Raw genomic sequence first — 24,796 nt, forward strand, 5'->3', positions numbered from 1 at the left:
TTGAGATCATCTTAAACCAGAAAACCATATTGTTGTTTTAGGATTTATAATGATTAAGCGAATTAAATGTAGTAAAAATGTTGAACCCAAAAGTTGCAGCTAATCTTCAGGCTTCATGTACAGTATCGAATCAATGGTTCAAACATTCTTACCCCAATCACAGTTCACCTCACCATGCGCGCGCTCGCGTGCATCACAAGAACGCCAATTAACCGTGCGCGAGACCCCGCGCGACCTGAGAAGAGGAGAGATGAGCAGCAGCAGCCCTCAAAATATTAAAGCAACAAACATGTCAGCAACGCTCTGAGTGTTACATCTGCAGCTCCGCAGAGACGGATTGACTATCTGAAATGGGATTCCAGGGATGTTATTCTAGGAAAAAAGCTCTGGAGAAACTGTAGCCTGATTTCAGGAAGAAACAGATGAAGTCGGTGAACTCAAGTAAGTCTTTCTTTTTATCTTCTTATCCTGTAGTTTTTCATCTCAGAATGTTAACCCGCATCAACATGATACATAATAACATTAACTAATTTACATATGAATCCTTCTAGAAAAAGTAAAACTATATTTACATAGCTTTAGTAAGTATGTGTACGTTCCTGATCGGTATTTCCTATAGCCTTTGAAATTCTGTTGAAGTGTACAGTGCGGTTTTTACCTTACACTGTTTTAGATAATCCGTATTTTGATATTTTTACCCATTTTCTTATATTTGTGTGTTTTTATACACCAATTCATACAGTAATATTTTAAGAAAGTTTTCGATGATCGTTAAAAATACAGTGTATTATAATTATTATCTCACAAATAGGGCTTTGACATCATTCATCTGAAACGTTTCGACTGATTTTGCATGCTTTCTTTTTTTTCACAACCAAAAAATCTTTGATTATTGCTTATGATTGTAGTCATGCATTAATATCTTTATATTTGACTGCTACGTAAACAACATTTATCCTCTGGACAGAGGCCAAACTTGGACAATGTCTGGAACAGATAAAACCCTAAATTCAGAGAAGAGTTTCAGAGTGGTCGTCCGTCTGTGTGCCCGTGAAAACACACACTCACACACAGGTCTTACACACTCACCTATGCATATGTAATGTATACCGCAGATTGGATTTTATACTTACTTAAACTTATCCAGATATATACATAATTTTATGATACATGAAATCATAACAAAGCTTAACCCAAACTTCTCAATTCCTCAGTGAACAGAGCAGAGCATTGTGTCTGCACTGATGAACCCAGAGCCTCCATCAAAGTGACACATCTCAACAGATTAGTTGTTGACACTGGAAGGGTGAGTGTAGAATCAAAGATATCATTTAATTACATTCTTCATCCCCTTATACTCAGTAATAAACTCAAGTGAATGTGTTTGCACGATACTGTTTTTTTCCTACATTGTTATCATTTTCCAGAGTCACAAGCGTCACATTTTAGATTTTGATGATGTCTTAAATGAGGAGGCGTCTCAGAGAGATGTTTACGAGTCAACAACAAAGGTTTTTCTTATTATATATATAATATTCCTAGTTCTGTAATGTTTGGTTTGTAAATTGAGATGATATACATTCATTCCCTCTCTCTTTCTGCTCCAGTCTCTGGTGGAGTATCTAATGCAGGGTTATAATGGCTGTGTAATTGTCTTTGGCTCTCCGGGCAGTGGTAAAACTCACACCATGCAGGGATGCAGCGTTTCAGCCAAGCACAGAGGAATCATCAGTCGCGCTGCTGAGGACATCTTCAACTGTATCAAACTCTCGGACTGTTGCTGCTTAAGAAATCGCTTTCACATCACAATCCTTTTTCTACTCTCTAGTGTTTTGTATGCTCTCCTAAACACACAAAACTGATTCTTAAAAAGCCCTTAACTTGAATAAACCAGCCCCCAACACATCTCACTGCAAAATCAGAGTGTCATTCTACCACATCTTCAATGAGAAGATTTATGACCTGTTGGTAAGTAACATTTCTGTCACTGTGAAACTGTATCTACAAACTACTATTTAAAGTTTGGAGCCAGCAAGAATTTCTATTTTTCTGAATGAAGACTAAGATAGCAATATGGTATCACTTTGGTTTGATGGTCCCTTTAACGCATTTTTGTTGATTTTAAGTTACATTATATACATGACAACTGATTCTCCTTAGATTATAAGTAGACTGTTAGGTTGGGGTTAGGGTTAGTGTAAATTGACATGTACTTGCAAAGTTTCTGGTAGTCAGTGTAATGTCCAGTCAGTTAGTCCAATGATCGTGTCTACTAGTGGATGAAGGTTTACTGTGTGTTCGGTCTTTCCAGTGCACAATGTTGTTTTATTGTTAAATGTAGAAGTTTAACTCATATCTGACTCCAGTTTTAGTATGAGGTTGTTTAGAATATCAATATATTTATTCTTGTTTTATCTGACTCTAATCATAAAGCATTGAGAATCTTACTATAATAATTAATTTAGATATGGTTGAAGTCAGAATTATTTTTCTCCAATTTCTGTTTAACGGAAGGAAGATTTTTTTCAAGAAATTTCTAAGCATAAAAGTTTTAAGAACTCATTTCTAATAACTGATTTATTTAATCTTTGCCATGATGGCATGATATTTTACTTGATATTTTTCAAGACTTTTCTATACAGCTTAAAGTGACATTTAAAGGCTTAACGAGGTTAATTAGGTTAACTAGGCAGGTTGGGTTAATTAGGCAAGTTATTGTATAATGATGGTTTGTTCTGTAGACTATTGAAAAAATATATAGCTTAAAGCGGCTAATAATTTTGACCCTAAAATGTATTTTAAAAAAATTAAAAACTGCTTTTATTCTAGTCAAAATAAAAACAAATAAGACTTTCTCCAGAGGAAAATATTATCAGACATACTGTGAAAATGTCTTTGCTCTGTTAAACATCATTTGGGAAATATTTAAAAATAAAAAAAAATAAAAAGGGGCTTATAATTCTGACTTCAACTGTATATGTTTCACTATTTTATTTATCCTTCGATTGATACAGAGCATTCATACTTTGAGATGACCATTCTTTGTCTTTGTTTTTTGAGTTGAGTGAAGAGGAGTGTGGGTGAAGGAGTGTTTCCCTCGTTCTAACTCCACAGGGTTTATAGAGGCAATTGTATCTGTGTTTATACACATTGTTTGTATTGTCCATATGTGAAAGCATCAAAGTATCTGAGCTTTCTTATATCTTACAGTCAGTTAAATGTCTGTTGAAGAAGCAGTATCAGCAGATATTAAGCAGACAGTCTACTAATACCCAAATGAGAAGTAATTGGCATGTAATGGCAATACAACTTTAAGTCAACATAATGTGCAATAGGGACCATCAAAATAAAGTCTTACTAGTTACTTCTCTTGGAAATTTACAGTTAAAACAGAAATATTATGAAGCACTGTTTTTCTCAGCTGTTCTCTTTTTTTATTATATTTTAAAATGTAAGTTATTACTTTGGTGGAAACCCAAATGTTCCATTACAATAGAAATCATACAGTCGAAGTAAAAAAACATCAATATTGCCCTTTGGTAGATGCTATAGTTATTGGGTTACACTTTAGTTTGATGACAATATTCACAGTATATTGCTCAATAAAGCTTCCCACTTAATAATTAGATAGTTGATGTGGAGGTAGTAATTATTAATGCAGAATATGGTCATACATTCATTCCTTGACTTAGGCTTAATCCCCTTATTCATCAGGGGTTGCCACTGCGGAATTGTTTTACACAAGCACACATAAACTACACTCAATTTTTAGTTCATCCGATTCACCTATACCACAAGTCTTTGGATTGTGGGGGCAACCGGAGAACCCAGAGAAAACCCACGCGAACACGTGCAGAACATGCAGACTCCACACCGAAATGTCTCTTGGCCTAGGACTCGACTCAGCGACCTTCTTGCTGTGAGGCGACAGTGCTAACCACCGCTATGGTCATGCAGAATAAGGCATTTAAATGTGCTTTAGAAGTGCTTATAATCAGCTTATCCAGGGCAAAATGCAAGCTGAAACTGAGTAAAATCAGTAAAACTTGATAATTATACCATGTAAAAAAGTGTTACCTATTTATTTTTCTAGATATTTATCTAGTTCTTGTTAATGTCTTAAAGGCATAGTTTATCTATAAATAAACGAGTTCACCATTTACTCTCCCTGAAGTGATTTCAAACTTTTATGAGTTTTTTTTTTCTGCTGAACACAAAAGAAGATTTACTGAAGAATGTTGGAAACCTGTAACCATTGATTTTCATAATAGGAAAAACAAATACTGGAAGTCAGCGGTTACCAGTTTCCAAAATATCTTCCTTTGTGTTCAATAGAAGAAAGAAACAAACAAGTTCATAAAAAGTAAAGGTTGAGTAAATGGTGACAGAAGGAAAGTGTTCAGAAGCAATTTTGTCTGTCTTTCATCAGGATCCAAAGGGCAGTGAGGTGATCTGGGTGCGAGACTGTGAGGAGGTTGTGCGTCTTGATGGATTAACAGAGGTGGATGTCAGCTCAGCCCACAATCTGCTACAGGTGCATCGCAGAGGCTCCGCCCTCAGGCACACAGGTGAGAGACTGCTCAGTAAAGTTTGATAATCAGACTGATCTAAGCATGCTTTAACACAGTGGTTCTTAACCATGTTCCTAGAGGGCCACCAACACTGCATGTTTTGGATGTCTTCTTTGTCTACCACACCCATTGCAGATCTTTCAGTCTCTCGTAATGAGCTGCTGATCTGAATCAGGTGATTTTGGTTAAGGAGACATGGCAAATGTGCAGAGCTATTGGTCCTTCAGGAACGTGGTTGAGAAACACTGCTTTCATAAACGGTTTGTCATACATTTCTAACTTTCTGCAGGGATCTCAAAGGGAGATTTTCCAAACAGGACCCACATGGTATTCAACATTGTGGTCATTAACACTATGATTCAAGCCCCTGGTAGGTGTTTTCATAATTGCTAAACAGGAATATCTGTGTAGAATTTCCCAGAATTATTTTTTGTGATGTTTGCTATGCTTTTTAAATAAAAGCTTGATTTGCCCTCTGAATTAAAAAGGTAATTGCGACTTTTTACCCCACAACTTTTTACCTTTATCTTTTTCTTACAATTTTGAATAAATTTTGATTTGTTTAATACTAAAAATGCTAAATATAAACCCGCAAATCCATGTCAAACCGTCTGAATTGTGAGATATGAACCTGCAATTCTGAAGATTATATCTCGCATTTTATTTTTTTTTACCTGAAATTAAAGAAAAGACTAGAAAAGTAGAATTTGCCGCCAATTGCAAAAAAAATTTGTTTTTTTTGCAAATATGAGCACATATCCTACAATTCTGTCATGTTTTTTTTATTTAGTTTTTCAGAATTCAGAAGGAGTTGCATACACAGGACTGAGTAAAACATAAACAGTATACAGTATTTAAGGGAAAAAAGAAAAGTAAAAAAAGAAAAAAACAGCACTGTGGTCTTATTTAAAACAATAGTGAAACACCGTAGTGTGCACAGTTAATGATAAACAGTAGATTTATAATCAATTTCAAGACAGGTCAAAAAAATTTCTTACAGCTTCTGAAATTACTTAGATTATGATTAGATTAGATTAATGCTAATACTAATAAAATCAATAATGACTGGAGTAATATTTTTATTTGAAGTTATAAATAAATATTTAATAAATAAGTATTTCACAATTTATTATTATTTTTACATTTTAATAAATGCTGTCTTGATGAACAGAATAATTTTCTTAAAAAAAAACAAAGCATGAAAAAAAATCATAATAAATAATAAAATATAAATAATAATTCTTTTGACTGGTAGTGTATGTCCAATCTTTTCCATAATTATGATTTCTCTAATCAGGATTATCCAGTGTCTGACATGAGGGGGTTCTGTCCAAATTTATTAATAATTAATTTTACCTCCGGCTCATTCTGAAAACGTAGCCCTATATACATTTCTGGAGATTGTGAAAATCTTAAGCAGAAGTACGTATGGCTGCATTTCATTTTTTAAATGAAAGCTATGGGGCAGTTTGATGTCATTCCTTTTCGTGCTTACCAACTGAGTGCTTACCTCCGTATGGACTGCTTTCTGGCTGTGGCCAGTTTCTCCAGTTAGCTCACCATGTACGTTGGTGGACTTGAGATGCAGAGAAGAGTTGACCATGACGGCAGGGCTTAAGTCAGGTAACGAACTGTTCTAGAAGTGGGTGGGAGGGTCAATCGGTGCTTTTTAAAATACGATTGGTTGGGTTTATGGAAAGGGGTGGGTGGGTCAGTCGATCGGTTAGTCAAAGAGTTAGTCAAAAGAGTCAAAGAGTCAGTCGACAGCAGCACAAATGGCATTCGCTAGAGGAATTTGAGATCTCAAAAAGCATACACAGCGGTCTCTGGTGGATTAGCGAAAACAAAACTTCCTGAGACGTATTTGGTGGTCTCCAGAAATCTGTATAGAGGTATGTTTTCAGAATGAGCCTGGATTGATTAATTTCCTCCCCAGCATCAGCAAAGGCTTAAAGGGTCACGAAACACCAAAACACATTTTTTGAGCTGTTGACAGTCGTTTATATGTCCCACACTGCTAAAAACCCTATTAGGACACATATATTTCACTAAAACGTTAAAATTGGTTGTTTTTGCATTGAGCAAATTCGTACTTCCGGTCTGAAATGAATTTTTGAAGCTGCGTCACGGCCATGAGATCTTAGCATATATTCCAGCGTGTGGAATGGACGTCTGTACCTGGGAGTGCCTTTTTACGTCTCTGAGTGTGTTGCATTCATTCATGAGTATGACTTTGTTCAAATCAATCAGCGCGCTTTATTGTGTATGCGGTGCAACTTCATTAATATGCATGATAGTTACAGTGTTCAGACGGCAGAGAGACGCCACGTTGTGTTGCCAAGCGGGAGAACTAGAATTGTTTGGAGATACGGGTCGTCAGTGTTGCTTTTATAATTTGCTACAGTGAAGGTTTTGTTTTCATTTTCCCTCTGAGAGCACAGCTGGACTCACGTGTGGATTACAGTGCATGCAACGTGCCATAAAAATACGTGTCTAAGGAACATTGTTTTACCCGAAAGCTTTTGTCATCTGGAAATGGTGAAATCTGGATTTGCCGCTCGTCTCCTTTTAATAAAGACACAAATCCAGTTTGTGTGGATTGTCCTGTCTCTACAGATTTGGTAAGTGAGCGACTAGTGGTCTTCGTTTGTTTATTCAGAGGCAAAGTTAGTTTGTATGGTCAGCAGAGCTCTTTCAGCATTTAAAGACGGACCTTAGGGTGCTTGGTGCGGTTCGCTTTGACACGGCAAAGTTTCTAAACGGACCAAAAGAGCTAAAACAAGTCACGTGTGAGTAAACTCTCCTTACATTGGTCAGTTTTACAGTTTTTTCTGCAGAGTCCCGCTCAGATGACAGAAGAGGTGGTGGTTTGGTGTTGTGTTTGACAGGGTGTGTGCGACGTGTCTGAAGAGCGAGGACGGATGCGGTGGGGAGGGGTAAGAAAGGGTGTGCGAAATATTTGAGGACCGAGAGGGAGACGCGTGATTTCTCAGAGATTATCACTCATTTGCGGGCATCCGGGAGACTCTGTGCATTTGCGGGAGACTCACGAAACTTCCTGGAGACTTGGGATGTCTGGAATAACCTCCCGCCCTACTCATAATTCTCTCTTCATACAGCCGTATGCCTATTATATATCCATAAAACACTGATATAACCGGGCTCGGATCGTATTGCTTTCTCACTACAATCGATCTGCTCCAGAGTTCGTTTCAATCGAGCCGAGACCACCTCATTCAAGCGATCTTGGAGCGATTGTTTTGGCGCAGATCCAATCGCGATAGTTGGTTTCACATATGCCAAACGAACTGCGCTAACTGGGCAAACAAAACAGGTTGCGAAACACAAGTCTAGGTGTGAAAGCACCCTTAGTCAAATGATTTCTAAGTTAATAAAGTTTACCTTACGTTAACATCACTACAATATTATGGACTGAAAAATCCGCTGTAAATTCGCTTTCGTATGTCATGAGGGGCATGAAAGAAATTGCTGAATGAAAGAGCCAAAACTGCAGTTAAAGTCCACTATTTAACAATTTGGCAAGTAATTCGATTACTGATGTCCATGTAAACACAGTCACTTGTCTTTCTCCTCTGCATCTTTGTGCTTGTTTTGCCTGTGTGAAAATCAAATCCGAATTGACACTCCCATTTTTATGCAAATTTTAACGGACCATGCCTTTTTTTCCTCTTCCAACACTCCCCCCTAAGCAGAGCTGGACATGCCCACTTTGCTGACTTTTTCCAAAGTAGAGGTGTGAAAACACCCTGCTGAAACAAGGGGGTTTCATGGCCCTTTAAGATTCTGGCGGATTTAATGACCTAGAATACCCTAAACCTTGGACAATAAGTTAATGAGCTCAATAAACACTGCAAATATAGTGGAAATATAAATGTTTTTAAAATGTAAGGATCAGCTAGTATCCATACTTTTTTTTTTAATGTTTCAAGAGTTCACACTTAGCTGAAGATTGATAATAAAACTTGTCTGGCATGCTGTGCTGGGAGAGAGCCCTAAGCTCATAGGATCCTCGAGCTCTGGGCTCCCTCCAGATAGCAGGCCGAGAGAGGAGTTTGGGTTTGATGGCTAAAGAGAGATGTACGGCTTACTAAGAGTTCAATATCAGAATGTTCTAAATAAGTGGTGGGCAGAACTCCTAGTAAGCACATTAATGGGGAGGCTGTAACCTTCTGTTTATGTATTATGGAAAGTTATATATCATATATATCATAAACACCAATCCAAAAATTAGCAATCATAGGACATTCTCAAAGACAGTGAAATAATGTGCCGAATGTGGGTTTTTATCATGCAATTCTCTTTTGAAAAAGTCAAAATTGTTATATATAAAAATTTGGAATTGTGTGACAAAAGGCTCACATTCATTATCATTGTTTACATTTTTAATTTAGTGGCGTTAACAGGCTTCCATATTGTCATCATACTACACTTGTAAAGTAAATTCCTCATTGTATACATAGATGTTAAAGTTATAAGTTACAATGATGTTCTGTAACTTGTTTTTAATGAGTAATTCAGTCCATTTGTAGGTCAGTAACTCCCCTCAGTCAAACCCCTACACATAATTCAGCTCTAGGAACCTCTGCCTGCGGTCTGATTGTTATTGTAGAGAGATATGAACATACCAGAGCCTCCCACAGGGTCTCCCAGTGCCCCCCTGCAGCGGTGTGTTGCAAGCCCACAGTGTTGAAGTGTAATTATATTCTATTAATACAAATCTGATTAACCACCTCCCTTTGTGTGTGTTTTTGTTGAATGGTTGCAGAGGGAGTTTTGACAGCCAGCAAGCTCACTCTGGTAAGATGATAGCATCGGAGACTCCTTTCACCATTACTGAAATATTAGGTACTCTCTGCATGAAATACACATTCTCAGCATACTTGTGGTAAGCAGCATATTTGTCTGTGAATTAATAAATATTTATGGGACTTATATGAGTGTTGTTCTTGTTTTTAGGTGGATCTGGCAAGCTCAGGAAAAGTAAGTTGAGGTGCTAATCTGAATTGAGCGAGAGCATTTCATTGACCTATTGATTGTTTTATAATGATTGTATAATTTTATTTTATGTGATTGGGCAGCACGGTGGGTCAGTGGTTTGCACTGTCACCTTCCAGCAAGAAGGTCGTCGGTTAGAGTCCCAGCTGAGTCAGTTGGCATTTCTGTGTGGAGTTTGCATGTTCTCCCCTTGTTCACGTGGGGTTCCTCCAGGTGCTTCAGTTTTCCCCCACAGTCCAAAGACATATGCTATAGGTGAATTGGATGAACTAAATTGACTTTCAAGAGTTCACACTTAGCTGATGGCTGATTATAAAATGAGTTTGGCATGCTGTCCCAGGAGAGAGCCCTGAACTCATAAGATCCGTGATCTTTTGCAGGGTGAGAGGGGAGTTTGAGCTCAGGTGGGTCTCGAACTCCCCCTTATTGCTGTATAGAGATAAACTATTGGTTAAGAGCTTGACTATAGTGTCGATTTGGATTGGTCTATTAACCTATGGCACTTGTTTTTTGGACTGTGGGAGGAAACCGGAAAACCCAGGGGAAACCCACACGAGCACAGGGAGAACTTCTAAACTCCACACAATAATATCGACTGGCCAATTGAACCAGTGATGCTTTTGCTGTGAGGCAACAGTGCTAGCCACTTGGTTTGCCATTCTGCCCTATTGAAGAAAAAAGAGGTGGAGTATGAGTGGAAGGGGGGATTCTTCACAGTAAAGGTAATTGAAGTGACTCTGGTTAATTATAGTGAGTTTAGGAATCATCTAATTGGTAAGTCATGTAATAGCTAATGCGGGACCAGCCTTGATCAATTATAAGCATCTCCTCTCAAAATTAGTTTATAAATAAACTTCATGTAGTGTGTAAATATAAGAGTGTTTAGGTGTTTCTCAGTATTGGCTTAAATATGCCAAAACATATGCCAGAATAGTTGGCGGTTCATTCCGACCCCTGATAAAAAAGGGACTAAGCCGGAGGAAAATTTAATGAATGATATGTGATTTTGGAATAAAAAAGCATGTCATTGAAAACATCAACAGGTCACTATCTTTATAAATGAATTGATTCAAAACATTGATTCATTCAGAAACTTAAAACCAAGCAACTGCATGTACTGTACAAGCATGGCTTGAAATCATTCAAAAACTACTTTGCAGATAAACTCAAAGAAACTACTACTATATTGTAGATATATTAGTATTTACAATATAGTAAATACCGTGTGTGTGTGTGTGTGCGTGCTTGCGTGTGTGCGTGAATTATAAGGAAAATATTCTCGAACTTGCAAGAAATTTTTAGTTGTATATTTCTACATTATGTCTTATAATTTCAAATAAATGACAAAACAAAACAAAAAGTTGTACATTTAGTATGGCAAGATAAAAACTCAAAAATCAGACAGTTTTATATCTTACAATTTTTTTCCTCTGAATATTAAAGGTGCAGTATGTAAGTTTTGAACCCAGTGGTTGAACTAGGTATTGCATTTCTGGATCAAAATAAATGCAAGTTCAGGTTGCCAGATTGAGGACCAAAAGGAGCGAATCTAACTTGAATCTAAACTCAACCTAAAAGCTGATTTAAACCGTGCTCTATATAAAAGCAACAGCACACGATAGAAGGAATATTTTCTATATTAAATGGAGTATATTACGTTTTTGTTCTAACCAACACCAATTTATACATCAGAAACGGCTTCTATTTCTCGCAGTTAAACTGAATAACAGAAGACAGACATGATCACCTTAGGTACACCCCATGTGCTTTACTCAGTATTAAATGCTAATAATGTGAGTTTAAATGCCATTTTACATGAAATTTATTCCGCATGTTAATTTATTAATGTTAAAGAGGTTTATTATGTATTAATTATATTCTAAACCTTACCATTTCGTGAGTGAGTGCATTGTTCTGTGCTTCTAAATGGCTGTATTTAAATTTCTGTCGTGTTTCGTCTGGTGCAAACAGCCAAATTGCTTATCACTGCAAACCTCATCACCCAGCGTGTTGTTAGGACACGGGGTTACAATGTAACCTGCTCACCTAATGTTTACGCCCGTAATATTTACACTATTTGCTAATTAATAACCTCATGTGGAACTCTGACTCTGCATCTCATTTCAGAGTCTGCTACTGTCCACCGGAGGTTGCATTTCAGTCATGAGCGCACGCTTTGAGAGCCTTTCTGAATGAATGAATGAAATACGCTGGAATATAATTGGCTAAACTGGCATTGGGTGAGTTAAAAGAACCAAAACAAAGACAGACGTTCTGGCATAGAAAACACCTTTTCAAAGCAGAAAATCTGACTGCTGCATTGCTTTTTAGATAAACAAGAATGTTCACTTGGCATGTTTATTAAATATCTGCAAACATATTGTGGTATTTTTGTGCTTTAGAAGAGTGAAAAACTTACATACAGCACCTTTAAGAAAAAATGATATTGCAAGTAAAATAAAGCAAATAAAAAGTCATAATTAGCTGTTCTACTTTTTATGCTCTGAAAACTTCAATTAACACTTAATGGGAAAACAATTTTCTTAGCTGTGCTGTTTTACCAAATATCAGAAACTCTTAGATATTTATCAGTTTTATATGACAAATACCAGTTTCGGTTCTATTGTTCACTTTCTTTCTTTTTCACCCACTGCTTCATCAGTGTCGTGCTTCTGTGGTTTCTGACATGAAGAGAACTTTCAATGCCACAAATGAAAACCTGCAAGAGACCAAGATGCTGAAACGCTCCCTCACCATATTCGGAAATGTTAGTAAAACCTCAAACATGTCAGCACACACTCACAAAAAAGCACGTACTATCCTATTATCGATGTTGTCCCGGTCAGACAGAGGGCATTTTTGAAGAACAGTCATTGTTTTGAGTATCCCAAGACGTACTCTAGTGATTATTTATCAGTGTAAGGACCGTATCTTAATCATATCAATGTGTTGGCTGCATATGCAGGAAATTAGACCCAGGAAATGATCTGTAGGGTTACATAGCTTTCCATTTAGGGAAGGGGGACTTGTCATGTCATATCTAACACAGAGAAAATTATTTCTGCAGAATACTGGCCTTTTTGTTTGCTTATTTACATTTAGATAATGCCGAGACCTCTTCTTCCTTGCTTTGAAATTTCTCACTGCCAAAAAATTCTGTCATTTTAGATACAAATCCAATAAAATGATTTTGGTATACCTAATCTAGTAGAAAATGTGCAGTAATTAAATGCATTACAATAAAAAAATGAAAAACCTATTATGTTTTTAGGTGATTTTTGCCCTCGGTTCTGCAGGATCCCAGCATGTCCCATACAGAGAATCAAAGTTGACCCGAGCACTTAGGGACTGGTGAGTATCATCAACATACTGTAGCTTTTCTTCAACATTCATGTAATTTTCCAACTGTTTCTGAGTTTGACTTTTATTTCGGTGCCTTAGTTTAGGAGGGAACTGTCGGACATGTTTAGTGGTCACAGTGTCATCTCAGTCATCGTCAGTATCTGAAACTCTCAGCTCTCTTCAGTTTGCCTCCAGAGCCATGGCTGTTCCTTCACGACCCTTATTCCTATCTCAGTTACATTACACACCAGAACAGGTATTCACCCTCTCCCTAAAACATTTACACATACTTTTGAATATTTAGTACATTACACTTGAACAAATCTTTAGAGGTACAGTGGAGATCAAAATTAGAGCACAATTTATGAGCGCTTGATTGTTTTCAGAACCAGTGTAATCTCAATCTTTCAAAATATGAAGGAATTTTAGTAAAACAGTGTTTAACAAATAACCAAGGCACATATTTAATTAGAAAACAGAATGTCTACTGCACAAAGAAAGATTAAAAATATCATTTCTGACCGTTACGGCTCTTGATAATGAGTAGTGTTCTGGTTTTTGCTAACTAGTCTTTCACAAACATTACTAGTGTCTCACAGCACATCACACTCACACACTCACACTAGTCTCACACTGCTCTCCTGTGATCTTGATTCTTCATTTTCAATCAGGTTTAGGACTTTGGGCTGCCATTTCATTATTTTAGAGTTTTCAGTGTTAAAGAACTTGCTTTACCAATTTGGCTGTAAGATGCCTCCTTGTCCTGCATAAAAAGTATGCTGATTGGGCAAATGAACTCAGGGGAGCAACCACGTTACTAAAGGAGCTTCTGAAAAACATTTGCATTCTCACTGCCTTGAAGCTTTATAAGAAGCCAAAAACTCATAATGCAGAAATGGACACTAAACCTTGACACTTTTGTTTATGTTTTTCATAAATGACCAGGCTTTTTGAAGCACTAGAACGAGTTAGTCACATTGTTAAGTAGCAATTCTAGAAATATTTTAGATATTACAATCAATAACTTGGGAGGAATATGAAGGTGTACTCAAATATCTCATTTAAGTTTTTCACTGTGATTTAGATTAGAATATATATGAAATATGAAATATGTTTTTTTTTAACTTTCTCATTTTCATGTAAGTTTAAATAAAAGTGTAACAAGTAACCTTGAAATTTAAGAAATTGGTTTGTTAAAGTAGGTTGTTAATCTCTACAGTATACTCCTACTGTTACGGTTGGTTGCAAGAAAGCAGACCCAATTGTAGCAATAAACAAAACAAAGATGTTTATTGACAGAATTAAGCACAAGTAGACAGACGAAGGGATGACAAAGTCCAAACAGTAAGGGGCAACAACACAGGGGAGCCAGTAGTAAGGACAAAATGGCCCCAAAATGGCCCCTAAGGAAAATTAGGACACAGGGTAGCAAACAGGCAGCAATAATTTTACAATAAAACTAAATCTAAAAAAGAAAATAGGAAATCAAATATATATCATAGTAGAAAAATAAATCTAGGTTGACTTGGGCAAAACAGAAACAGAAAAAAAGACTTCTATAATCTTAAAGAGAGAAATAAAACCAATACTAATACTAGACTGGGATTGACAGAAAAATGGAACAAAATGGTTATAAGGATAAAAGCAAGACAAAAATTAGAACTCAAAATTAAGTAAACATCAGGAACAAACAAAACAAAGTAGTAACTACAAACAAACAATAAATAAACAAGAAAACTAGAAAAACAGGCAAAGACAAAACACTACGTGAGGATACAAGGCTAGGATACAAAATAAGCAAAGACAAGTTCACATGGAGAAAACCAGCAAAGAAATGAGAATGCACAGCACAGTATATAGAACAAAGCACACAAGAGACAGGTGAAAACAATCAGGAGAACAAGGTCTAAATAAGAGGCCAGGGTAACTAAAAACAAGGACGTAAGACATGTAAACAAGCACGGGACAAACAGGGAAACATTAGATACCGACAGGACAGACTAGACTGTCAGGTTAGGATCATGACACCTATAATTCATCTCATGAAAAACATAACAATACGCAATTATCCAATAATAAACATCCCATTTTCCTATGGTCATAAGCATTATGTATTAAGTGATTATGTAAAACACTTTACATTTACACATCACACAATTCCGGTAAAACCTTACACACACAAATTTACTGTTTTCTAAAATCATCTAATTTTATAACTCAAGTAATCTCCTGAAACATATTGTAGGTATGCGCATATCTAAACGGCAAGAAGGACATTAATCATCTGAACAGACAGCAGATTTTACCACCGGTTGGATTTGACAGAAGGGTGAGATTTAAACACACACACACACACACAAAGCACATACTCCCATAGACATAATTTATAGGTTCACTTTAAACCCTGAATGTGTCCGTATGTCAAGTGCCCTTTTGCAGCTGAGCGAGTCGTAAAAATGAAAGAGGCAACTTTATGTGCTCGTCAGTTTCACTCCTCATTTGAATAGTTTTGCCTCTTGTGGCCTGTTTCTAAAGTTACAGTATAGTGAGAGAGAACAGTAACAGGAATGAAGAAGACCAGAAGAAGACACAGTTTATCTGAATTTATAATATCCACATCCAGACCTAGTGTAAATTATAACTGGGATACACATACAGTGCCATGGAACAAAAACTGGGTCAAACAGGTCAAATTCTATTAGAAACAACATATAAAAGTTTTCAAAATACTTAAAAGATATAAAATAGGACTCCACACTGTGACAAACTGTAAACAGTACATTGATTTGATATTTTGAAAAAAAATTTTTTTTTTTGCTCAATAACAGAATTTGTACCAAACAACACATAGTACTTAGCAATCAAATAATTCCTTACAGAAATCTGATCCGATGCCAATATTTGCAAAATACATATTTCATATACAATTTTTTGATTTCACAAATACATTCACCGGTCACTTTATTAGGTACACCTTACTAGCACCAGGTTGGACCTCCTTTTGGTTCAGAACTGCCTTAATCCTTCGTTGCACAGATACAACAAGATACTGGAAATATTTTTCAGAGATTTTGGTCCATATTCTGGACATGATAGCATCACACAGTTGTTGCAGATTTGTCGGCTGCACATCCATGATGTGAATCTGTCGTTCTACCACATTCCAAAGGCACTCTATCGGATTGAGAGCTGGTGACTGTGGAGGCCATTTGAATAGAGTGAACTCATTGTTATGTTTAAGAGACCAGTCTGAGATGATTCACGTTTTATGACATGGTGCATTATCATGCTAGAAGTAGCCATCAGAAGATGGGTACAATGTGGTCATAAAGGGATGGACATGGTTAGCGACAATACTCAGGTAGGCTGTGGCATTGACACAATGCATAATTGGTACTAATGGGCCCAAAGTGTGCCAAGAAAATATCCCCCACACCATTACACCATCACCACCAGCCTGAATTGTTGATACAAGGCAGGACTGATTCATGCTTTCATGTTGTTGATGCCAAATTCTGACCATCTGAATGTGGCAGCAGAAACCTAGACTCATCAGACCAGGCAACATTTTTACAATCTTCTATTGTCCAACCTTTATAAGCCTCTGTGTATTATAGCCTACGTTTCCTGTTCTTAGCTGACAATAGTGTTTGAACGTGTTGTGCGTTTAGAGATGCTCTTTTGCGTTTCCTTTGAGTGAACGAGCAGTTGAATAGGTTACTAAAGTGGCTGGTGATTGTATAAAATATATGTAATTTATTCAACATAAATTTCTAAATATTGCAAAAAAGGCCAAAAATAAATAAATAAATAAATAAAATTTAAAACACTAGAATTACAAGTACTATATGTACAAATATGTTTAAATATATTAGCTGTATTTTTATATATGCCCATATATACTATTTCCATTGTTTTCCATGGCGTGCCATCTCCAGCTAAACCCGTATCAGTTTTTACTAATTGCCATAAAGCAGAGGTATCCAAACTCTGTCCTAGAGGGCTGGTGTATTGCATATTTTAGTTCCAACTTCAGTTAACACACCCGAACCAGCTAATCAAGCTCTTTCTAGGTATACTCAAATCTTCCAGTGTGCTAAAGGAAGTTGAAGTAAACTATTCAGGACACCAGCCCTCCAGGACCGAGTTTGAACATCCCTGCCATAAATGAATAACTGCTTGATGCCATAATTGAGCAATCAGAATCTATTATAGTAGAAAGCTGGTTTATACTAGATTCATACTAGATTGTATTAATAAATAATGATTTTATTAAAGTCAGAGGATTTATATTAATTATTTTTACGAGCCAAGGTCCTTGTTGTCATTTTTTTTTTGTATAACTTTTTTGTATAACAAATTAGTTGTGGTTTGTGAATCAAATAAGTAAAGTGCAAACATATTCAAACAAAAATTGTATCTTTTAAAAATTTTACAAGCTTCCACACTAATTATAGATATATTTTAGTTTAATGTCATTTGGTTGTTGACTTGAAAGAATATTATAATTTTAAAAAGATCTTGTTTTTGTTATTTTTGTTATCTTTATCTTTTTGGACACAGTATGATTGTGTATCTTCATGCTTTGTGCTTCATTGTATTATTTTCAGTCACAGGCATGCTTGCTTCCAGTGCTTTTGAGTTCAGTCAGTCCCACAGAACCTAAACTCGGCTTAAGTCACTGTGCGGATGGACCGGAGCTCAAAACCTTTCTCCCCCAGCTGGAGAAACCAGGCCAAGCAGACCCACCGGGGCATAACAGACGCAGCTCTCGACCTGTAGATGAAATTAACAGAACTGATGGTAGCAAAAGCAGCATTATCGGTTTTATAATGACTTAAATCAGGAATCACTAAACTTGAAATCTGAACCTCTCTACAGGTAGAATGACCCGCTCACTGTCTCGTTGCCTGTCTAGTGCAGTTCTCCATGATACTGGAGGGAGAGACAGAACTGGAAAGACACTAGAGTTTTCATCTGCACAGCGGCGGTCTGTTGAACGTCTCTCCATATCTTCTCTTGAACCTGTGTCATCTCCAGCAGCTGTGGAGTGTCCAAACTGCACCCGCGAGCGGAAGATCAGAGAGGAATACGACAAGATCATTGTTCAGGCAACAAGAGACAAAGACTCACTTAGTCAAAAAGTAGCAGAACTGGAGGATGAGTTGAGGAAGAGAGAAACTCAGGAGAGAGAAGAGGCAATGAGCTGGGAGAAGAAACAAAGGGAGGAAGAATCCAGCAGCAGTACATCTGAGGATCAAGGAATATTTCAGACTGCTGAGGTAAAACACATCAGAGCATCTAATCCATGTCATTTTGTTTCTTTAGAGGAGTCCGGCGATTTTAAATTAAACTGTAGGTTTACTTTTTAGAAAATAGGAAAATGATATTCTCTGGGGAGAGCTCAGTGGTTAGCAATGTTGCCTCACAGTAAGAAGGTTGCTGGTTCGAGTCCCCCTGTGTGGAGTTTGCATGTTCTCCCTGTTTTCATCTGGGTGCTCTGGTATCGCCCACTGTCCAAAGACATGCGCTATAGGTGAATTGAATAAACTTAATTGGTCGTAGAGTATGGGTATGTGTGAATGCGAGAGTGCATGGGTGTTTCTCAGTGCTGGGTTGCAGCTGGTTGCAATCTTTTGCGCAAAACATATGCTGGATAAGTTGGTGGTTCATTCTGCTGTGGCGACCTCTGATTAATAAAGGAACTAAGCAGAAGGAAAATTTATAAATATTCTTTAAATTATTTAAAGGTTTTTTACATTAAGAAAAAATATTTAAGGAGTTGTTAATTTTTTAAAGGAATAGTTATCCTAAAAATGAAAATTAAGAAAATAATAATAATAATAAAAAGTAAATAAAAATAATTGACTCACCTTTACTTGATTAAAAACCTATTTGAGTTTCTTGATTTCTTCTGCTTTTACAAAAGAAGATATTTTGAAGAATGGTGGTTGCTGTGACCCTATAACTTTCTAGTACTTTCTGGTACTATGGAGTTCGATGGGTGGCCGCAATGAGCATTCTTCAAATTATTCTCTTTTGTTACATGGTTTTAAAACCACATTAGGCAGAATAAATGGTGAGGGAATTTTAATTTTGGGATGAACTATCCTTTTAACTGTCCACTGGTGGGCACATTTGCCATTGTATGTTTAAAGAAACAGTACCTTTTTTTGGGAAATAGGCTCATTTTACACATGACCTAGAGTTAAACAAAGATGATCAGTTGAGTTCAACCATTTTTGAATCCATTTAGTCACTTTTTTAGCTTAGTGTAGCATAAATCATTCAAACCATGGAATCACAGCAAGAGGGTCGCTGGTTCTAGCCTCGGCTGGGTCAGTTGGCGTTTCTGTTTGGAGTTTGCATGTTCTCCTCGTGGGTTTCCTCTGCATACAGTACAGGTGAATTGGGTAGGCTTAATTGTACATAGTGTATGTGTGTAAATGAGTGTGTATGGGTGTTTCCCAGTGATTGGTTGCAGCTGGAAAGGCATCCGCTGCGCAAAACATATGCTGGATAAGTTGGCGGTTCATTCTGCTGTGGCGACCCCAGATTAATAAAGGGACCAAGACGAAAAGAAAATTAATCAATGAATATTATAATCTAATCTAATCTAATATAATATAATATAATATAATATAATATAATATAATATAATATAATATAATATAATATAATATAATATAATAAAATATAATATAATATAATATAATATAATATAATATAATATAATATAATAAAATATAACATAATATAATATATATAACCTTACTTCTGCACTGCGATTCAGAAAGTTATTGGTTCATTAAGATGAAATTTTTCATTTTACAAAAAATTTTGTGTCTTGTTTCCAGCTACAAACATTATCTTTAAATGGAAACTGATGGTGTAAGGGCATTGCGCAATCCAGAGTGTGTGTGTGACAGGAATGTCTCTGTTCGTCCCGCAGTTGTGTTTGCAAACAGAAGCAGCAGGTCTGAGAGCAGAGCTGAGCGTGTGTCATGAAAGAGAGAGAGTGCTGAACTCTGACAGGGACAGACTGAGCCGGGACGTCCAGGACCTGCTCACACAGATCAACTGCACCACAGAGACAAACAGCCAGATTGTGTCAACCCTAAACAACCAGCGGGTGCATATCACACACAGCCTGCCAACACTGAGTTTAAGCATGTTAAATAAAAAGTGCAGTTATTTGTCTGTGATTGATTGTGACATTGTTCTGCGGTTTGTATGGCAGGAGAGCTTGTTGGCTGAACTAAGGACCAGCAGAGAGGAGCTTGAGAGATTTCGAGAGAGTGTGTCTCTGACCCTCAGCCAGCTCACGACTGAAAAGGTTTCATCTGTCTGTCCTCATATTATTATTTTAAAGTATTGTTTATTTGCTAAATTGATTGATTTTGTAACTGCCATTCTATATTCTCTATTATTCATTCATAGATAATTGTTTTTTTCCTTCAGTACAAGATAAAATATTCTTAATGAAAAATTCAAATTCATCAAATTTATTTATTTATTTATTTTTAACATTGATATTTAGTCTTTACAGCAGGGGGGCCCAAACTCGATCCTGGAGGGCCAGTGTCCTGCAAAGTTTAGTTTCAACCCCAAAGGCCTTCTAGAAACATCCTTGCAGGTGTCTTGAGGCAAGTTGGAGCTAAAATCTGCAGGGCACAGACCAAGTTTGGGCACACCTGCACTAGTCTCCACTGGATAATGAAATTAGATGTGTGATGCCCTCTATTGGTTGATTACGTAAATTACAGATGATGTTTTCAATCATCAAAACAATAAAAGTGTATTTTGTTTATTTAACATGTGACACACACATGTGATTTTGCGAATAACACATTATTTTCATTTTACAGACAGAACTGATGTCACGATTAGAGGAAGCAAATAGTTCCTATGAAAAGGTATCCTACACTGCTGAACAAAACCTTTTTTTTTTGCAAATGTAAATTTTTTTCTCAGTATTTTTTAATAGGTCTCTTATGCTTACCAACCCTGCAATTATTCACAAAAGTTCAAATGAACAGCATTTATTGTAAACATTTGTATTCAGAGTGCAGCATCTTGCACTTAGGATCAATGTAATGGGCTCTATGCACAGCTAGAGTTTTAAAGCCAAAGATAAACTTGAAAGCTTAATGTGACTATTTTTAATTTTACAAGGTTGTTTTTACAACATCGATGTTGTAATGTAATTACAACACAACCAGTTAAATAGATTTCAGCATTTATTTAGTTGTTCAAGCGTAAAATGAGATGAAACGCCATTGTAACCACTAGCGTCGTCACAAGCAACAGGCTTGCGCAGAAATTCCATTGACAATACTGGGGTAAAATAAACTGTCATATTTTAAAGACCTGGTTGGGGGAAATGGGATTTAATGCAGTGTTTCTTGTCCAGTCTGAGACCCACTTCATATCATATATCTAACAGCCAGTGTAGATCACTGATTTTTAAAGAAATCAGATCTTAAAAATGACAATTGTGTAATGGAAAGACAGTTCACAGGAAGCCCTTGGGCTGCCTGGCTGAAAATTAAAAGTCTGTGTGCATATACCCTATGGGGGAGAGCAGAGCACAAAGTAACAATTTTTGGTTTTGGCCAAATGATGAACAAAGTATTGGGGTTAGACAAACCATATGTTTTTACCAACAACACATAACCGATTCCTACAAATGAGGACTGGTTGTATGATCGCCGGACCTAAGGCTTCTGTACAGTATTGCCAAAAGTGCCAGGAGTAAAAATGTTAGTACTTACCCCACCTGCGGAGCAAGTTGTAACAGACAGAGGGTTAGTTGTAACACGTGCTTTTAAAGGCAGATTTCACACAATTAATTTAAATCCAGTTTACTTCAAATAGTAAATTTAGCCTAGACGACAATAATCATAACAATATAAGATTTTTACACACATACTTTCACAGATTTTCAGATAAAAATACAAATTATTAAAATTTTTGTATAAAAATACTTTTATGCTGCAAAAATGTTTTTTCCTGTGTTTCTCGTCAAAATTTCAAACTTTTTCAGTACTTAGCAGGAAGACGTCTGCCGACACTGTGGTGACAAACCTCTGACGAATGCCATGGTTAACCCTGAGCAAATACCTTAAAACTCTGTGTTACATTTTACCCTGCATTACTTTGCGCCCCACGTTCCCCTACATCCTAGCTAGGAAACTATACATAAACAAAATATTACCCCAGTATTACTGAAAAAATATTACTGACCCCAAACTTTTAAATGGTAGTGTGCACTTGTAATTTATTTAAATAGCATACTTGTTTTCATTGAAAATAAATAAAGACAAGTATTAAAGCATGTATACTGCTTTTACAGGTGTGCATGGAAAATGCTGCTTTGAGACAGAAGCTAAAGTCTTTTTTGCGAGAGATCAACTCAGCGCCCTTTATAGGCTCCAGCAGTCCAGACACAAACACTCCACACACAGTCACAAGCAACACAGAGATGATCGTTGTATCACACCACGTGTCTCAGCAGTGTCCAGCAGCTGGCACAAAAGGCAAGAGACACACAATCATATTTCCATTATCTTATGAAGGAAAAGTAAAGCAGCTTTAGCATCTGTATCAGTCGCATTTGATGTGCTTGTTTTTGTGATTTCACAGGAAGTGAGTGTTGCTTCAGTCAGGATGGAGGGTTTCAGCATTCTGAGGAGGGGTTTACTGAGAAATCTCAAACCACAAACGACAGCAACTGTGAACAGCATCTTTATAAACCCCAAAACCTCTACAAACAGCTGTGAGCCTCTGGACTTATGTGCATGAGACTTGGGAGTTTATATTTGACCGTCATTCGACTTATATTGGATGTGCTTGTCTCTGCAGGCGAAGGGAGCACAGTCTGCTGCTGGACGTGATGCTGGTCCTGTACAGGAGAGAGTGGTTTCTGCAAGACGCCATACCGTACGTCAGACGGACACTCAGAAAGTGTGGCCTGAGGCCTGAGGATATAGACTAAACACTGTGAACTTGTGTGTGAGTGAATAAAAGAAGTGAAAGTTGTCCCCAAAATTAAATTCACAGTATATATTAGTCTACAAAGCAAGCTCAAAAGAGCACAAACACACTGTAAAATGATCGTAAAGGTTGTGCATATAGCTTCTGATGTCATACATTCAGTAAATAGCTTTGTGTGGCTGACAGTTCAACGTTAACCTATAATAAGTTGTATAATATTTCCACTAATAACCAAAATGAACAGTTTCCCCTACACTAAGTGTCCTTTATTTATAAAGTAATTTCCAGAGGAGCACGTGCTTATGATTGAACACAGCTGGTCCAGCATTAACTAATACACGATCCACCAATCAGTCAATTCCTAACTCCTAACTGTAAATAACCAGAATCTCTTACCTCAGTATCTTCGTTTTTGATGAATCCCCTCTTCAACCTCTACTCCTCTTTTTTTCTAGACAGGGCAGCATGACGGCCCAGTGGTAAGCACTGTTGCTTCACAGCAAGAACGTCACTGGTTTAGTCCTTATCAGGCCAGCCAATGTTTCTGTGCGGAGTTTACATGTTCTCCCCATGCTTGCGTGGGTCTCCCCTGGGTTCCCCGGTTTCTTTCCACAGTCCAAAGACATGCGACATAGGCGAATTGAACAAACCAAACTGGCATTATAGACAAACTCTAGCCAGTAGTATATTTCCAAAGTAATTCATACTTTGTCACATATAGCAGGGGAGTTCTCAAGAATCACCCGAGCTAAAACTGCCCCCTCACCCTTCAAACGGGAGGGGGATCAAAGGGCTCTGTCCCGGGACAGCATCATGAGCTAGGGGTGAACTCTTGAAATGCTACTAAATAGTGTGTTAGAACTTTTTTTTATTTATTTTTTATTAATTTAAACAATATATATTTTAGACGGTTTTAGTGCTAATGTAAAGATTTTATTGTAATGACAATGTAGAGACTGCAGGCTTCCACTCAATTTATTCATGTTCCATTAATTTAATGTAACACATTTAAATGGATTGAACATAAAACAATTAAGCTGTACCAAAAAATCTCAAGAATTGCATTGTTTCAGCTCATTTTTTTTAGATAAGTAGGTATATTATACTTCAATAATTTGAGTAGCTAAATTATTTTAGATGCTTGTTCAAACTACTTATTTAAAATGAGCTGAATCAACCAATTTAGTTTATTCACCTGTATTGCATGTCTTTGGACTGTGGGGGAAACCAGAGCACCAAGAGGAAACCCACGAGAACACGAGGAGAACATGCAGCTGACTATGTATCTATACAAAATAAATAAATGAACTTGTAGCTGTTGAACTCCTTGCTGTGAGGAGACAGTTTAACCACTGAGCCACCGTGTCACCCTGTTTTATGTTCAATCCACTTTAATTTCTAAATAGAAGTTAACTTAATCGATTTGTGTTGGGACAACATGAAGGAATTAAGTGAAAGCCAGAAAAGTACACGTTTTAAAAATGCTGTCCCAACACAAATCGATTACATTAACTTAAAATTTGGAAATTTAAGTGGATCTAACATCAAACAATTAAGTTGTCCCCCAAGAAAAATTGAAGAATTGTGTTGGTTCAGCTCATCTTTAATAAGTAGTTTGATCAACCAGCCAAAGTTGTGTATGAGTGCATATAAATATGCAATGTGATGCAGAATCGTGTGTTTATGAAAGTAATAACAATGTCAGATTTTATGATTTAATTGTTTCTGATTATTAACAATATATGATGATTGGTTTTTAGTCTGTTTCTGGTCAGTTTCGCACACAAAGCCATGTCCTTCTGTAGTCAGAAGATTTGTAATGTAGTGCATGATTCATAAAGAATACTTTTATTTAAATCTTAAAAGCTTTT

At 36.8% G+C, this 24,796-nt stretch overlaps 1 protein-coding gene across 3 annotated transcripts; it reads left to right on the forward strand.

Annotated features, from left to right (window-relative positions):
* Nucleotides 1–218: 218 nt before the first annotated feature.
* On the forward strand, nt 219–24,684 carry si:ch211-63b16.4. 3 transcript variants are annotated; one of them, XM_009293055.5, is made up of 22 exons: nt 219–441; nt 968–1,074; nt 1,215–1,306; nt 1,428–1,511; nt 1,608–1,758; nt 1,895–1,968; nt 4,430–4,568; nt 4,861–4,941; nt 9,358–9,389; nt 9,549–9,572; nt 12,250–12,354; nt 12,859–12,938; nt 13,029–13,185; nt 15,175–15,258; nt 17,540–17,732; nt 17,811–18,211; nt 19,882–20,061; nt 20,170–20,265; nt 20,798–20,845; nt 22,285–22,468; nt 22,575–22,707; nt 22,794–24,684. In XM_009293055.5, the coding sequence occupies exons 2-22, from the start codon at nt 984–986 to the stop codon at nt 22,924–22,926; spliced, it is 2,562 nt and encodes an 853-aa protein (XP_009291330.2). In that variant the 5' UTR covers nt 219–441; nt 968–983; the 3' UTR covers nt 22,927–24,684. The 3 variants fall into 3 exon arrangements, with proteins under 3 accessions (XP_009291330.2, XP_073784624.1, XP_073784625.1); XM_073928523.1 differs by lacking the exons at nt 219–441; nt 968–1,074 and having other exon boundaries at nt 9,358–9,437; XM_073928524.1 differs by lacking the exons at nt 219–441; nt 968–1,074; nt 1,215–1,306; ... (5 more) ...; nt 9,358–9,389; nt 9,549–9,572 and adding an exon at nt 10,875–11,827.
* Nucleotides 24,685–24,796: the final 112 nt, after the last annotated feature.

Source organism: Danio rerio, chromosome 17, assembly GCF_049306965.1.
Source record: "Danio rerio strain Tuebingen ecotype United States chromosome 17, GRCz12tu, whole genome shotgun sequence".
Classification (NCBI taxonomy): domain Eukaryota; kingdom Metazoa; phylum Chordata; class Actinopteri; order Cypriniformes; family Danionidae; genus Danio; species Danio rerio.

Coding starts and splice junctions, on each gene's coding strand:
- si:ch211-63b16.4 (XM_009293055.5), top strand. CDS start 984: ATGTCTGGAACAGATAAAACCCTAAATTCAGAGAAGAGTTTCAGAGTG. Junction 1,969..4,429: donor AGAAGATTTATGACCTGTTG/GTAAGTAACATT, acceptor GTCTTTCATCAG/GATCCAAAGGGCAGTGAGGT. Junction 12,355..12,858: donor CCCTCACCATATTCGGAAAT/GTTAGTAAAACC, acceptor TTATGTTTTTAG/GTGATTTTTGCCCTCGGTTC.